Source organism: Scyliorhinus canicula, chromosome 1, assembly GCF_902713615.1.
Source record: "Scyliorhinus canicula chromosome 1, sScyCan1.1, whole genome shotgun sequence".
Taxonomy (NCBI): Eukaryota; Metazoa; Chordata; class Chondrichthyes; order Carcharhiniformes; family Scyliorhinidae; genus Scyliorhinus; species Scyliorhinus canicula.
Genome location: NC_052146.1, coordinates 265,727,361 through 265,743,517, shown reverse-complemented (window position 1 = coordinate 265,743,517; position 16,157 = coordinate 265,727,361). Strand labels below are relative to the sequence as shown.

The following is a 16,157-nucleotide window of genomic DNA, read 5'->3' as shown; positions in this document are numbered from 1 at the left end:
GGTGAAGTGGATTTATAAGTAAACAGGTGGGGTTCAGTAATTTGCTTAAGAGCTAAATAAGGACTTGGCTTTTCAACTATTAAATTACAAAGGTGAAAAGGGACCTTTACAAATTACAACGGTTTCGTAAGTAAACATGTGAAGATTAAATTTTATTTGACCCAAAAAGTGGCAATAAGAAAACATGAAACGTTTTTATATTTTAAAATAGTTCAGTTCAAAGAGGTGCCAAAAAGAATATTCAAGGAAAGATGCTAAATGGGGTTGTGCTGGAGTGTGGGGATGATATCCTGGAGCACAGACCAGTGCTGAGAGACGGTACAAAGTCTGAATCAGCCATCCAGAAACCAGAAAGGTCTTTGTTTGAGAAAGCAGTCTTGTTTCTGCATTTTCTTGGATTTCCACAATTAGGTAAATGAATGAGAAGCCGTGTGGTATAACTTTACTAAAATGACAGCGGTTTTGCCGTGGGTATTTAAGAGTTAACAGCCGACAAAGGAGTGTTGCCAAGATGTGTATTTGCATGGTCTGACCAACTGGATTATTTTGTGGAAGTTTTGTAAGACGGTTTTAACTGTGTAACTTTAATCTTATGTGTTTACGTTTTCTTTTCTTCAATAAATCTTTAATTCTTAAAATCCCAAAGGTGTTACTGGAATTCTACGCTTCTGGGATCAGTAGGTGTCTCCTTTTTTCCAGAATACAAAAAAAGTTATTAGTAAGAGAATGTTTATCCCTGGGATTTGGCTTGCCCAGCAAAAACATTTGCTGTGGTCACCTTAACACTTCTCTCTGAGGGTAGGTAATCTTTGAAATTCTGTTCTACAGAGAGCAGTGAGGTTGGGTCATTGATTATGTTCAATGATGAGCTGGACAGATTTTTGATCTACAATAGAGTCAAGGGTTTGGGGGTGGGGGGGTGAGTGCCAGCAGGTAAGTGGACTTAAGGTCACGATCAGATCAGTCATGATCTAATTGAATAGTGGAGCAGACTTGAGGGGATAAATAGCCTACACCTGATACTATTTATTCTGTTCTCTTCTTACATTCTTATATGGATCAAATTTATAATACAAATTCAAATATCATTCCTAAAAGCACTTCAGGAGACTCCGATAATCATCTACCCCATGGGATTTATTCATTTTGAGGCACTATTAATGTGAAGTCTTAATTCAATTTATATTACTACCAATTTGGCATATCAACAAACTTAAGTTTCTTGGGCGTGATTCTCCGAAAACGGGAGAAATCGTGAGGCTGGCGTCAAAAACGGGCGGGTTTGACGCCAGCCTCCGCCCCCCCGACCGGGAACCGATTCTGATCCCCGGTCGGGGCTAGCATGCCGCGGCCGTGAACTCCGGCATCGCGGGCTTAATGAATTTCGTTAAGCCCGCTTGCCAGAGTTTGCGACGGCTGACGCGTCACATGACGTCAGCCGCGCATGCGCGGATTGGAAGACTCCAACCCGCGCATGCGCGGATAGCGTCATCGCGCATTTGCGTGAAACTCGCGCATGCGCGGGCCGGCCCATGGCACCCTTGGCACGGCCGTGGTACTGCCGTGCCAATCGGTGCCATGGTTCCCAAGATCACAACTTTACGGCCGTTTTTACGAACGGTCAGACCAGGTGTGTTTGACGTTCCTAAAAATGGTCGTAAAGGGCTTGGACTTCGGCCCATCGGCCAGCTGAGAATCGCTGCTCGCCGTAAAAAAACGGCGGGCAGCGATTCGTGTCGGGAGTCGGGCGTGGGGGGGGGGGGGGGGGGGGAGAGAATAGCGGGAGGGCGTCAGACCAGCGTGGCCGTAAAAATTTACGACCCCCGCTATTCTCCGCACCGTCGTGAATGCGGAGAATCGCCCCCCTTGTCTCTGATCAATATTGTACTGTTACAGCATTGAACACGTTTTTACTACCAAAACTTGTGCATCTATAAGCATGCTCATTTCTTGGTTCCACTTTGCAACTTTGTTCAGCAGTCGCTCAGTTGGAAGCACTCATGTCTGAGTTACAAGGTTCTGAAGTCCCACTCTAGGACTTAAAACATAAAGATCAAGGCTGACTCTACAGTGCCATCCTTAGTGAGGTTTTTCAAATGAGGCGTTAAACCAAAGCCCCAGCTATCCTCTCAGCTGAACATAGCAGATCTCATGGATCAGTTCAAAGAAGTGGCAGGTTATTGTTCAATTGATACCCTGTCATTAACACATTTTTGGTTATGAAACATTGCTCTGTGCAAATGGTTTGCCACATTTCATTACAAAAGAGGCTCTACTTCGAAAAGTACTTAATTTATTCGAAAGCATTTTCAGGTGTTCAAAAGTTGTGAAAGGTGTTATATGAATGAAAGATTTTTTTAAATTCACCCAGCACGGTAGCACAAGTGGATAGCACTGTGGCTTCACAGCGCCAGGGTCCCAGGTTCGATTCTCTGCTGGGTTACTGTCTGTGCGGAGTCTGCACGCTCTCTCCGTGTCTGCGTGGGTTTCCTCCGGGTGCTCCGTTTTCCTCCCACAGTCCAAAGACGTGCAGGTTAGGTGGATTGGCCATGTTAAATTGCCCTGTGTCCAAAAAGGTTAGGAGGGGTTATTGAGTTTCGGGAATAGGGTGGAAGTGAGGGCTTAATGTGGGTCGGTGCAGACTCGATGGGCCGAATGGCCTCCTTCTGCACTGTATGTTCTATTCTTTAATATATTTCTATTCATTCCCCTCAGCTTTTTCATTTTGAGTTCCATTAGGATGATTTTCCTTCAACCTCCAGTTGACAATCCTAAATATACATTTATCCTGTTATTACGGCAATGTGCTATTGGAAACATATTCCACTTATCCTTTACTGATCTCCAATTTTCCAATCAATTGACTTAAGCTGCACTCTCATTCCCTTGACGTTGGCCTTTTGATTCCCAGAATGTCTGAATAGCATATCGAGTCAAATTTGATAGCATTGGAAAATTATCACCCAAAGTGTCATAATTTCCATTCTCTGTATGTTATCTGGCCTAGTTAGCATTGTCCAGTCAAATTGTGCAGTGTCAAGAGTCAAAAAGTACAGAAGAGGCCCTTCGACCCATTGTGTCTGCACTGGCAAATTAAACTAAATCTACATTAATCCCACTTTCCAGCACTTGGCCCATAGCCTTGAATGTTATGACATTTCAAGTGCTCATCCATGTACTTATTAAAGGTTGTGAGATCGCTTCTCGGCTTTTGATTAAAGGTTGTGAGGTTTATTACCTCTACCCCTCTCCCAGACAGCATATTTCCGACTCCCACCACCCTCCGAGTGAAAATACATTTCCACAAACCCCTTCTAAACCTCCTGCCCTCACCTTAAAATTATACCCCCTCGTTATTAACCCTTCCTCCCACTTTAAAATGACACCCCTCATTATTGACCCTTCAACTAAGGGGACAGCTGCTTCCTATCCATCCTGTCCATATCTCTCTATCTTATATACCCCAATCAGGTGCCCCCTTAGCCTTCTCTGTTCTAGATAAACCAACCCGAGCCTATCCCCCAATCAGGTGCCCCCTTAGCCTTCTCTGTTCTAGATAAACCAACCCGAGCCTATCCAACCTCTCTTCATAGTTCAAATGTTTCATCCCAGGTATCATTCTGATGAATCTCCTCTGCACCCTCTCCAGTGCAATCGCCTCCTTCCTACAGTGAGGTGACCAGAAATGCAGTGCTCCAGTCGTGGCCTAACCAAAATTTTGTACAGCTCCAACATAAATTCTGCTCTTAAAATCAATGCCAAGACTGATAAACTGTGCCGTATGCCTTCTTAACCATCTTATTCACCTGTCCTGCTCCCTTCAGAGATACATGGATAAGCACCCCGAGGTCCCCCTGTTCGTCTGAGCTTCCTAGAGTCCTGCCATTCATCAAGCACTCCCTTGTCTTGTTACCTCTTCCCCAAGTGCATCACTCGCACTATTCAGGGTTGACCTACTTAGACATGAAGCCCATGTGCTTTAAGTTTAATAACCCTCCACTGACTGGAATCAGACCTAGCATGAAGGAAGGTTGTGGTTTTCGGAGGACAATCATCTCAGCCCCAAGATATCGGTGCACAAATTCCTCAAGCTAGTGTCCAAGGCCCCACCATTTTCTTTTTTAAATAAATTTAAAGTACCCAATTCAGTTTTTCCAATCATGGGGCAGTTTAACGTGGCCAATCCACCTACCCTGCACATCTTAGGGTTGTGGGGCGAAACCCACGCAAACAAGGGGAGAATGTGCAAACTTCACATGGACAGTGACCTGGGATCGAACCTGGGACCTTGGCGCCGTGAGGGGCCCAACCATTTTCAGCTGTTTCATCAATGACGTTCTTTTCAATATTAAATCAGGAGTAAGGATGTTGTGTGGCACGGTAATGCAGTGGTTAGCACTGCTGCCTCATGGCACGGAGAACCCGGACTCAATCCCGGCCCCAGTTCACTGTCCATGTGGAGTTTGCGCATTATCCCTGTGCCCGCATGGATCTCACCCCACAACCCAAAGATGTGCAGGGTAGATGAATTGGCTACACTAAATTGCCCCTTAATTGAAAAAAGTAATTGGGCACTCTTTAAAAAAAAAAAAATAATTTCAATAAAAAAAGGAGCAAGGATGGTCGCTGATGATAGCAGTGTTTAGTACCATTCATGACACTTCAGACACTGAAGCAGTCCGTGTAGATGTGCATGCCCACACTGGACAACATTCAGGCCTGGGCTGAAATGTGGCAAGTCACATTCATGCCACACAAGTAATAATAATAATCTTTATTAGCGTCAAAAGTAGGCTTACATTAACACTGCAGTGAAGTTACTGTGAAAATCCCCTAGTTGCCACACTACGCACCTGTTCGGGTAAACTGAGGGAGAATTCAGAATGTCCGATTCACCTAACAAGCACGACTTTCGGGACTTTGTGGGAGGAAATCGGAACACCCGGAGGAAACCCACAGACACTGGGAGAACGTGCAGATTCTGCGCAGGGACCCAAGCCGGGAATTGAACTTGGGTCCCCAGCTCTCTGAAGCCACAGTATTAACCACTGTGCTACCATTCCTCCCATGTGCCAAGTAATGTATAAATGCAACGAGAGATAATTTACCCATCTCCCATTGATGTCAGCGAAATTATTATAGTGTAATGGGTCAATAGGTGGCACAGTGGTTCGCACTTCTGAATCGATTCCAGCCTTGTGTGATTGTATGGAGTTTGCATGTTCTCCCAGTGTCTGAGTGGGTTTCTTCAGGTGCTCCAGTTTCCTCCCACGGTCCAAAGATGTGCAGGTTAGGTGGATTGGTCTTGCTAAAATTGCCCCATATCATCTAAAGGTGTGCAGGTTAGGTGGGGTTACAGGATAGTGCGAGGGAGTGGGCCTACGTAGGATACTCCTATGGAAGGCTGCTGCAGACAAAATGGCCGAATGGCTTCCATATGCACTGTAGGGATTCTATGAATAATGAAATAGATATGCCAATAAGTGATGTAGATGCGTGTCACTGACAACAGCAGACATGTGCTAGACCCTTGAGAGAAAGGGGATGGAAAATACTGTGCTCAGGTGCAACATACCGCGCTGTAACCTGTTTATATATAGTTAATAAACCGGTTTTAAGCATGTACCCATGACAGGATAATTGCTTGTCGATGCTACAAAGAGCAACAGATTGTTGATTGTCTCTATGTTGTTCACAATAACTCACATCCTGATTAAGTGGAGATGTTGGAATGCTTCTGGGAATTCCAGGAAAAAAAAGATTATAACCTGCACTTGAATAGCTCAATGCCTTTCATGGAATGATCTACGCAGTTTTAAGTAGAAGCAGTGAAATTTTAGTGCACAGCAGTCAAAGGGGTTTATTCAGCCAGTAGTATTTTTTTTCATCTCAGGGACCATCCACTTATTGAGGTTCGGGATCTCTCAGTTGAGGATATTGAGGTTCGGGATCTCTCAGTTCTTTAAAAATCAAGGCCAGAAGTTGTTGATACAGAAGGCACTGGGGCAGACAGTGACCAGCCCATGAAGACATGTTGATCGGACCCAAATTGGCTTTTTCATGAAGAAAGTAAAGAGGAAGTGACATTACAGTACTGAATGATTTGTTGGAGAATGAGGTCCAATAAGTTGATCCAATCAAAGCCTCTGCTCTTTTTTTGAGGAGTCAGCTGTATTTCCAGTGGCTAAGCAGTATTCAGACCTGTATTCAGAACCTACAATGCAATACCTAGTCTATCACTGGCTGACCATGAAGAGTCTTCCTGAGAGAATGGCTTGGTTGATCCCATGCTCATGTTCATACAGGGTCAGAGCTGGTACCTCCTGTTTCCAGGATGATAGTCAATTGGTGCAGCTCCAGCTGTTCTTCCTACTGGAGCTAAGAAACTCATATACAGGAAACTTTTTCCAAGAAAATTATTTCCAAGGAATTTGTTTTTATATTGCGAGATTCATCCCATTGTAGAAAATGGTGTTGTCTTATTGTCATATCCTCAAAAATTCTTCCTATTGTCCATGGTGGAGTAACCTCACGCAGAAAACTGTGGCAACATTACCAGTGCCCACAGAAAGTAGACATTCTATCCAAAATATCATTGGAAGCTCATTCCTTCTCAGATTCCTGAACTTTGTCTTTTCTCCTCATTGTCCAGATTTATTAAAATCGCAGATATTCAATACTTTTCTAGTCTTCGATGGCTTTGATGATCATTCATCTTCTCAGCTCTTTCCCCAGGGTGTTTTGACGAAGAAAGTCCCAATTTCTTCTCTTCTATTTCAAGGTGCCCTTCAATCTTCTCTCTTGGATCAGTCTTTCGTTGCAAATGTTGCTGAGAGTTCAGCAGTCCTTAACTGGACTAGCTATATAAATACTGTGGCTACAAGGCCAGGTCAGAGGTTTGAGAATTTGTTTTTTTAATATTTTTGTTGGCATTTTCAACTTTAACAGTATCACAATTTGACGTGTAAGGCACATGGTATTTGCAAAGTAGCAGCTCCAGCGTGAAGGATATTTACAAACTAGCTCATGTCCTATGTACAACAGTTTTTACAAGCAGTTCCTCCCCTTCCCCGTTGGAGGCATGTACTGTTCTCCCAAAAAACCCCCCCCCCTGGGTGTGTTATTTGTTGTTGGGAGGAGTTGGTGCACTGCTTTCCTGGTGGATAGTAGGTTAAAGTGCATTTGCAGCTTTTTCCTCTCCGGAAGAAGCTCTATAGTAGGGGCCTTGGAGTGTTTTCTTTCAATGCCCTGGATGGAGTCGATCAGTTGTTGCCTGGCCACTCTCTCTTCCCTCTCTCTTTGTGCATTGCAGGCTATAATCTCTCCCCTAATCACTGCCTTTAGTGCCTACCAGAATTTGGAAGGTTAGACTTCCCCGTTCCGGTTGATTTGTAACGTACCCGCCTATGGTTTCTGATATTTTCTGGCAAAAGACCTCATCGGTCAGTATGTCCGTGTCCAACCTCCACGTGCGGCCCTGGACACGGCCCATCTCCAACCACACATCCATGTGATGTGCAGCGTGGGAGCTGGGCATGGCCCGACTCCAACCTCACATCCATGTAAATGAGCGGCATGGTAGCACAGTGGTGAGCACTGTTGCTTCGCAGCACCGGGGGCACAGGTTCAATTCCCAGTTTGGGTCACTGTCTGTGCTGAGTTTGCACAATCTCCCCTTGTCTGCGTGGGTTTCCGCCAGGTGCTCCGGTTTCCTCTCACAAAGTCCCGAAAGACTTGCTTGTTAGGTGAATTGGACATTTTGAATTCCCCCTCAGTGTATCCGAACAGGCATCAGACTGTGGCGATTAAGGGATAATGCAAGTCTACTTGTGGCAATAACAAAGATTGTTATTATTGTGTGGAACATGGTCAGAGATAACTATAGTGAAATCGCTCTTGCAATTCCTGGAAGCACCGCTTTCCCCACTGCAAAGAAATCTATTCTCAAGTATGCCTTGTGGACTTGTGAAAAGAACGAGAATTCCTTCTCACCGGGGTGTAGGAACCGCTGTAGATCCACAGCCCCCATCCACGAATGGTGCCAGCTCCCTGGCCATGCCCATCATTTTCTCCGATATGGGGTTTGATCAGTCTGTCCTGCACACAGTTGGAGTCACCCCCTATGATCAGTCGGTGCGTGTCAATGTCGTGGATTTCCACCATGGTCTTTCTTATAAAGCCTGTGTCATCCCAGTTAGACGCGTACACATTAACCGGGACTACCGCTGCCCCGTCTAGGACACCTCTGATCATGATGTACTATCCCCCTTGGTCCGTAACCATTCCTGTCGCCGTGAACTTCGTCCTCTTGCTAATCAATATGGCTACTCCCCTTGCCCTCATTCTGGAGCATGAATAGCACTTCTGTACCACCCAGCCCTTTATTACCCGCAGTCGGGCCTTCTCCCTCAGGTGTGTTTCCTGTAGGAAGACAGTGTCGGCATTCAAACTTCTTAGGTGGGCGAAGCCTTTGGATCTTTTCACCAGGCCGTTAAGTCCCCCAACATTCCAGGTGATAAACATGGTGGGGGGTTTTTGTCCCCCCCCCACTCCTGCGGGATCACCCATACTTACCTGGTGGACACGCCCCTGCACTCTGATGTTTCCCTTTGATAGGGGGCCATCCACCTTTCTCACAATGAGGCCAGGCCCTTGCGCTCTAGGGTTTCCCTTTGTCCAGGGACACCCAACATGGCCGCCAACTATGTGTATGGAATGTGGGTGAGCCCCTGCACGCCGGGATATCCCTTTGTTTAGGGACCCTCCAACATGACTGCTTGCGGCGCCATCTTGTTTCCTCAGGCTGTTCCTCCCCTGCCGAGGCCGGTACAACATCCAGCTCATTTGTCCCTCTCCGTTCCTTTTGTGTCCTTTTCCACCCCACCTTGTCTCTGTGTCCCCCTCTCCCCGCCACCCTCCGTGTTCCCCCCCCCCCCACCAGCGCTCCCTCCCTGCCGGGAGATCTGCCGTAATCTCCCTGGCTTTCTGCCTTCCCGTGCTAGCTATTTCTGCTAGGTTGTGGCCCTCCTCCCTGGGCTGGTCTAGCCCCTTCCTTATGCCCGCTGACTGCCCGTTCTCCTTGTTTAAACCCTCACCTGCCTTTCTCAGTCCCCACTCCTTTCAGCTAACTATAGGCCAGTTAGTTTAACATTTGTCATCGATAACATGTTATAATGAATGTAATAGCAGAGCATTTAGAAATACAATCTAATCAAGCAGAGTCAGCATGGCTTCATGAAGGGGAAATCAGGCCAGACAAATTTATTAGAGCTTTATTGAACAGGATAGATAAAGAGGGACCTGTAGGTGTAATACACTTGGATTTCCAAAAAGCATTTGATAAAGGCACAAAAGATTGTTAATAAGATAAGAGCCCAAGGTGTTGGGGAAGTATATTAGCATTGATAAAGGATTGGCCAATTAATTGAAGAGAGTTGGGATACGAGGCATTTTCAGGATGGTAAGCTGCAACTGGCAGAGTGCCACTGGTATCAGTGCTGGGGACAGAAATACTTACAATATATAATAATGATATGACTTGAATGAGGGAACTGAATGTACTATTGACAAGTTTGCGGATGACACAAAGAGTCTACTGAGGGATACAAACTGGTTAAGTAAGTGGGCAAAAGCTTGGCAGATGGAATATAATGGAGGAGAATGTGAAATAGTGCACTTTGTTAGGAAGAATAAAGGAGCTGAATCATATTTAAATGGAGACAGATTGCAGAAAGCTGCAGCTCAAGTGGGATTTGGGATGCTCGTGCATAAATCATAGAAAGCCAGCATGCAAGTTCCGCAGGTAATAGGGAGGGCAAATGGAATGTTGGCCTTTATTTCATTAATGGAATATAAAAAGGGAAATCTTGCTAAAATAATACAAGACACTAGTTAGACCACCTGAAATGCTGTGAAAAGTTTTGGTCCCCTTATCTAAGGAAAGATATACATAGAAGATAGGAGCAGTAGGAGGCCTTTTGGCCCTTCGAGCCTGCTCCACCGTTCATCACAATCATGGCTGATCATCCAACTCAATAGCCTAATCCTGCTTTCTCCCCACAGCCTTTGTCCCATTCTCCCCAAGTGCTACATCTAGCCGCCTCTTGAATATATTCAATGTTTTAGCATCAACTACATCCTGTGGTAATGAATTCCACAGGCTCACCACTCTTTGGGTGAAGAAATGCCTCCTCATCTCTGTCCGAAATGGTTTACCCTGAATTCCAAGACTGTGACACACCCAGTTCTGGACACATCTATCATTGGGAACACCTTCCCTGCATCTACCCTGCCTAGTCCTGTTAGAATTTTATAAGTCTCTGTGAGATCCCCCCCTCATTCTTCTCAGCTCCAGCGAGAACAATGCGAAGCTAGTCAATCTTTTCTCATATGACAGTCTCGCCATCCTTGTAATCAGTCTGGTAAACCTTTACTGCACTCCCTCGAGAGCAAGAACATCCTTCTTCAGAGAAGGAGACCAAAACTGCACACAGTACCCCAGGTGTGGCCTCACCAAGGCCCTGTATAATTGCAGCAACACATCCCTGCTTCGGTACTCTAAACCTCTCGCAATGAAGACCAACATACCATTAGCCTTCTTTACCGCTTGCTGCACCTGCATGCTTACCTTCAGCGACTGGTGCACAAGGGCACCCAGGTCCCGCTCCACACTCCCCTCTCCCAATTTACAACCACTCGGGTAGTAATCTGCCTTCCTATTTTTGCTTCCAAAGTGAATAACCTCACACTTATCCAAATTATACTGCATCTATCATTGATTTGCCCACTCGCCCAAACCGTGCTGTAGGATCCCTGCATCCTCGTCGCAGTTCGCTCTTCCACCTAATTTGGTATCATCTGCAAACTTTGAGATGTTACATTTTGTTCCCTCTTCCAAATCATTAATATATATTGTGAATAGCTAGGGTCCCTGCGCCGATCCCTGTGGCACCCGACTAGTTACTGTCTGCCAATTTGAAAAGAACGCATTAATTCCTACTCTTTGTTTCCTCTCTGTCAACCAGTTTTCTATCCACCTCAATACACTTCCCCCAATCCCATGCACTTTAATTTTGCACAATAATCTCTTATACTGGACTCTGTCAAACGCCTTCGGAAAGTCCAAATATACCACATTGACTGGCTACCACTCATCAACTGTACTGGTTACATCTTCAAAGAATTCCAACAGATTTGTCAAGATTTCCCCTTCATAAACCCATTTTGACTCTGACTGACCCTGCCACTGCTTTCTATATGTTTCGCTATAAAGTCCTTGATAATGGATCAAGAATTTTCCCCACTACTGATGTTAGGCTTACTGGTCTATAATTCCCTGCTTTCTCTCTACCTCCGATTTTGAACATTGGAGTGACATGAGCTACCATCCAATCTGCAGGGACTGTTCCAGAATCCATAGAATCCCAGAAGATGGCCACCAATGCATTCACTTTTTCCAGAACCACCTTCTTAAGCACTCTGGGATGCAGATTTTCAGGCCCCGGGGATTTATCCACCTTCAATCCCATCGATGTTCTCAGCACCACATCTCTACTAAAGTCGATCTCCCTCAGTCCTTCCCTCTCACTAAACCTTTCATTCTCCAACATTTCTGGTATCTGTTTTGTGTCCCCTTTTGTGAAAATAGAACCAAAAAGTATGTATGCAATTGCTCAACCATTTCTTTGTCCCTTATTATGCATTCCCCTGTTCCTGTCTGTAAAGAGCCTACATTTCTCTTTACCAATCTCTTTCTCTTCACATATCTATGGAAACTCTTAGTGTCAGTCTTTATGTTCCCTGCAAGCTTACTTTCGTACTGTACTTTCCCCTGGCATTGGAGGCAGTCCACAAAAGGTTCACTAGGTTGATCCTGGGTATTGGGGGATTTTATGAGGAGAGTTTGAGTATGAACTCATCGGAGTATCGACCTTATTGAGACAAGTAGGAATCTCAGGAGGTTTGACAGGGTGATGCTGAGAGATGTTTCCTCTTAGAACATACAGTGCAGAAAGAGGCCATTCGGCCCATCGGATCTGCACCGACACACTTAAGCCCTCACGTCCACCCTATCCCCGTAACCCAATAACCCGATCTAACCTTTTTGGTCACTAAAGGCAAATGGCTAGGGAAATTGCAGATGCACTAGTGATGATTTACCAAAATTCATTAGACTCTGGGGTGGTCCCGGTGGATTGGAAATTAGCAAACGTGACACCACTGTTTAAAAAACGAGGTAGGCAGAGAGCAGGAAATTATAGGCCAGTGAGCTTAACTTCGGTAGTAGGGAAGATGCTGGAATCTATCATCAAGGAAGAAATAGCAAGGCATCTGGATAGAAATTGTCCCATTGGGCAGACGCAGCATGGGTTCATAAAGGGCAGGTCGTGCCTAACTAATTTAGTGGAATTTTTTGAGGACATTACCAGTGCAGTAGATAACGGGGAGCCAATGGATGTGGTATATCTGGATTTCCAGAAAGCCTTTGACAAGGTGCCACACAAAAGGTTGCTGCATAAGATAAAGATGCATCGCATTAAGGGTAAAGTAGTAGCATGGATAGAGGATTGGTTAATTAATAGTAAGCAAAGAGTGGGGATTAATGGGTGTTTCTCTGGTTGGCAATCAGTAGCTAGTGGTGTCCCTCAGGGATCCGTGTTGGGCCCACAATTGTTCACAATTTACATAGATGATTTGGAGTTGGGGAGCAAGGGCAATGTGTCCAAGTTTGCAGATGACACTAAAATGAGTGGTAAAGCGAAAAGTGCAGAGGATACTGGAAGTCTGCAGAGGGATTTGGATAGGTTAAGTGAATGGGCTAGGGTCTGGCAGATGGAATACAATGTTGACAAATGTGAGGTTATCCATTTTGGTAGAAATAACAGCAAATGGGATTATTATTTAAACGATAAAATATTAAAGCAAGCTGCTGTGCAGAGAGACCTGGGTGTGCTAGTGCATGAGTCACAGAAAGTTGGTTTACAGGTGCAACAGGTGATTAAGAAGGCAAATGGAATTTTGTCCTTCATTGCTAGAGGGATGGAGTTTAAGACTAGGGAGGTTATGTTGCAATTGTATAAGGTGTTAGTGAGGCCACACCTGGAGTACTGTGTTCAGTTTTGGTCTCCTTACTTGAGAAAGGATGTACTGGCACTGGAGGGTGTGCAGAGGAGATTCACTAGGTTAATCCCAGAGCTGAAGGGGTTGGATTACGAGGAGAGGTTGAGTAGACTGGGACTGTACTCGTTGGAATTTAGAAGGATGAGGGGGGATCTTATAGAAACATTTAAAATTATGAAGGGAATAGATAGGATAGATGTGGGCAGGTTGTTTCCACTGGCAGGTGAAAGCAGAACTAGGGGACATAGCCTCAAAATAAGAGGAAGTAGATTTAGGACTGAGTTTAGGAGGAACTTCTTCACCCATAGGGTTGTGAATCTATGGAATTCCTTGTCCAGTGAAGCAGTTGAGGCTCCTTCATTAAATGTTTTTAAGATAAAGATAGATAGTTTTTTGAAGAATAAAGGGATTTAGGGTTATGGTGCCCGGGCCGGAAAGTGGAGCTGAGTCCACAAAAGATCAGCCATGATCTCACTGAATGGCGGAGCAGGCTCGAGGGGCCAGATGGCCTACTCTTGCTCCTAGTTCTTATGTTCTTATCATGGCCAATCCACCTAACCTGCACGTCTTTCGACTGTGGGAGGAAACCAGAGCACCCGGAGGAAACCCACGCAGACACAGGGAGAACTTTTGCAGACTCTGCACAGTCAGTGACCCAGCAAGGAATCGAACCTGGGACCTTGGCGCTGTGAAGCCACAGTGCTCGCCACTTGTGCTACCGTGCTTTGTGGGTGAGTATAGGATCAGAGGGCATAATCTAAGTAAGGGGTCACCCATTTAAAACAGCCGAGGAGGAATTTCCTCTGTCTGAGGGTAGTGAATCTGTGGATTTCTTTACCACAGAAGGGTGTAGGGGTAGAGGCATTAAGTATGTGAAAGGTTGAGATAGACAGTTTTTTTAATCAGTGAAAGAATTAAGGGTTATAAAGATAAGGTGGGAAAGTGGAGTTGATGAGCATCATATCTGATCAGTCATGATCTCATTGAATGGTAGAGCAGACTCAATGAACCAAATGCTCCTATATCTTATAGTCTTACGGAAAAATGTCCAAAGCAGTTAGCCAAATACATTGAGTCAACCTGCTCAACTTCCTTGGTATTCACGACATGCAATGTCTACATCATCTAATTTTCCTTTCTTTGTAATGCAAGAATATGCCATATAATTTTGTGTTATTTTCATTACATAATCTTTACATGATTAATCTTTTGAATGCAGAGCCACTTTAGCAGATTTCAAAGCATCATGTGATGAAAAATCTGAATCTGCACAGCTGAGGGACAATTAATTTTCTTCATGAGCTGACTTGAAACTACCATTTTGTTAGCGTAGGAGGGGAATAAAGAGAGGTGTTGAGATTACAACATCAGAATTTCAGATTGAGATGGAGAACTGAGTACATGCAATTGCAATATGAAAGCTTGCCCAGCCTAGAAAATATGAAGAAATGTTTTTCTCCAAACTTCTTTTCAATGTGGAATTGTAACTGGGAGGTAGGAATAACAGCTTTTCCCATTTTCTCTCCCTGCTGTCAGGCATCTGTTTAGTGCCACTAAACTGGACGCTAGATATATATGAGAAAACTGTGTTTCAAATTCATTAAATTTCTTTTGCATGACACAAACAAAATGATTACTAAACTTTTCCAACTATCTCAATAACAAGCTAAAACATTAGTGTTCTTTGATAATGTAAAACATATTTGAATGTTTTAAAGCACTTAAGTAATACTGCAATTCTCAAATTAAGCTGGCTGTATAATTAAGTTAGGTTTATGAGCTGTGCAAATACAATGCCATTCCCTCTTGAAGATATTAGTTGCATGCGATGCAAAAAAAAAAAAACATTCTTACCTTCATTCAGCATGTCTGAAATATCTGCTTGGTATCGAGAGCCCACTCTTATTTCTCCTTTGTCTGCTAGAAGTGTTTTCTGTGAAGGATCATAGACCAAGGAGTAGAAAAAGCCATCCTAAAGAACAGAAAATAAATATTCAAAAATTACTGTATGAAAATTACCAAACATAAGAAACGATTTTTTTAAAGTCATAAATAATCATAAAGGCACCAAGGTTACGTTAAATTTCACTTCCCACAGAATAACAGAGGATGTACAATCTAAAGGTGTGCACTGTTGCCCTGCATTTGCTTGGTTATTCACAAATATGTGTTCCCTCACAATAAGCAAACTCGAAAGCCATGTTTAGACTTTGAGTACAGATTCTAAGAATATTGCTGAAAAAAAGAGCCATGTTGTCATCTTGCATTTATCCGAGCAAATGCAAGAACACTGGCACGGTAGCACAGTGGTTAGAACTGTTGCTTCACAGCTCCAGGGTCCCAGGTTCAATTCCTGGCTTGGGTCACTGCCTGTGCGGAGTCTGCACGTTCTCCCCGTGTCTTCGTGGGCTTCCCCCGGGTGCTCCAGTTTCCTCCCACAGTCCATACATGTGCAGGTTAAGTGGATTGGTCATGCTAAATTGCCTTTAGTGTCCAAGAAGGTTAGGTGGGACTACTGGGTTATGGGGTGGAGGTGTGGCCTTGATTCGGGCATTCTTTCCAAGGGCCTGTGCAAACTTGATAGTGCAGAAGGAGGCCATTCGGCCTAAGTTCTATGGCTATAGTTAATGGCAAATTTCAAACAATAACAATTTATACTATAGGAGAAAGAGTGCTAATTGGTTGGCATGTCGACTCCTCCCGATTGCTATGGGGAAAGCAACAAGGAACTAAAGGCTCCCTGGATAACCATACAGGTCCATGCATATGACATTTTAGAAAGCATAAGTGAAATACATTATTCACTTAGCTATGTTAAATTGGTTGTTAGTGTAGCTAATAACACACTCAGGATTATTAAGCAAGTGCTGCCTAATCACAGAATCACATCCAATACTAGATAGGATTTTTTAATTCTTTCAGGAAATGGGCATCACTGTCAAAACCAATATTTGTTGCTCTCCCCAATTGTCCTTGAACGGAGTAGCATGCTAGACATTCCAGAGGCTAATTAAGAGCCAATCACATTACTTTGCATC

At 44.3% G+C, this 16,157-nt stretch overlaps 1 protein-coding gene across 11 annotated transcripts in view; it reads right to left on the bottom strand.

Annotated features, from left to right (window-relative positions):
• The window catches only part of mta3 (metastasis associated 1 family, member 3), a 459,196-nt gene that overhangs the window by 350,045 nt on the left and 92,994 nt on the right, over positions 1–16,157 (bottom strand). For all 11 annotated transcript variants that reach the window (XM_038812863.1, XM_038812864.1, XM_038812860.1 and 8 more), the window contains exon 4: positions 14,974–15,091. In XM_038812863.1, the coding sequence (XP_038668791.1) occupies positions 14,974–15,091 (118 nt within the window). The remainder of the gene's footprint in view (positions 1–14,973; positions 15,092–16,157) is intronic.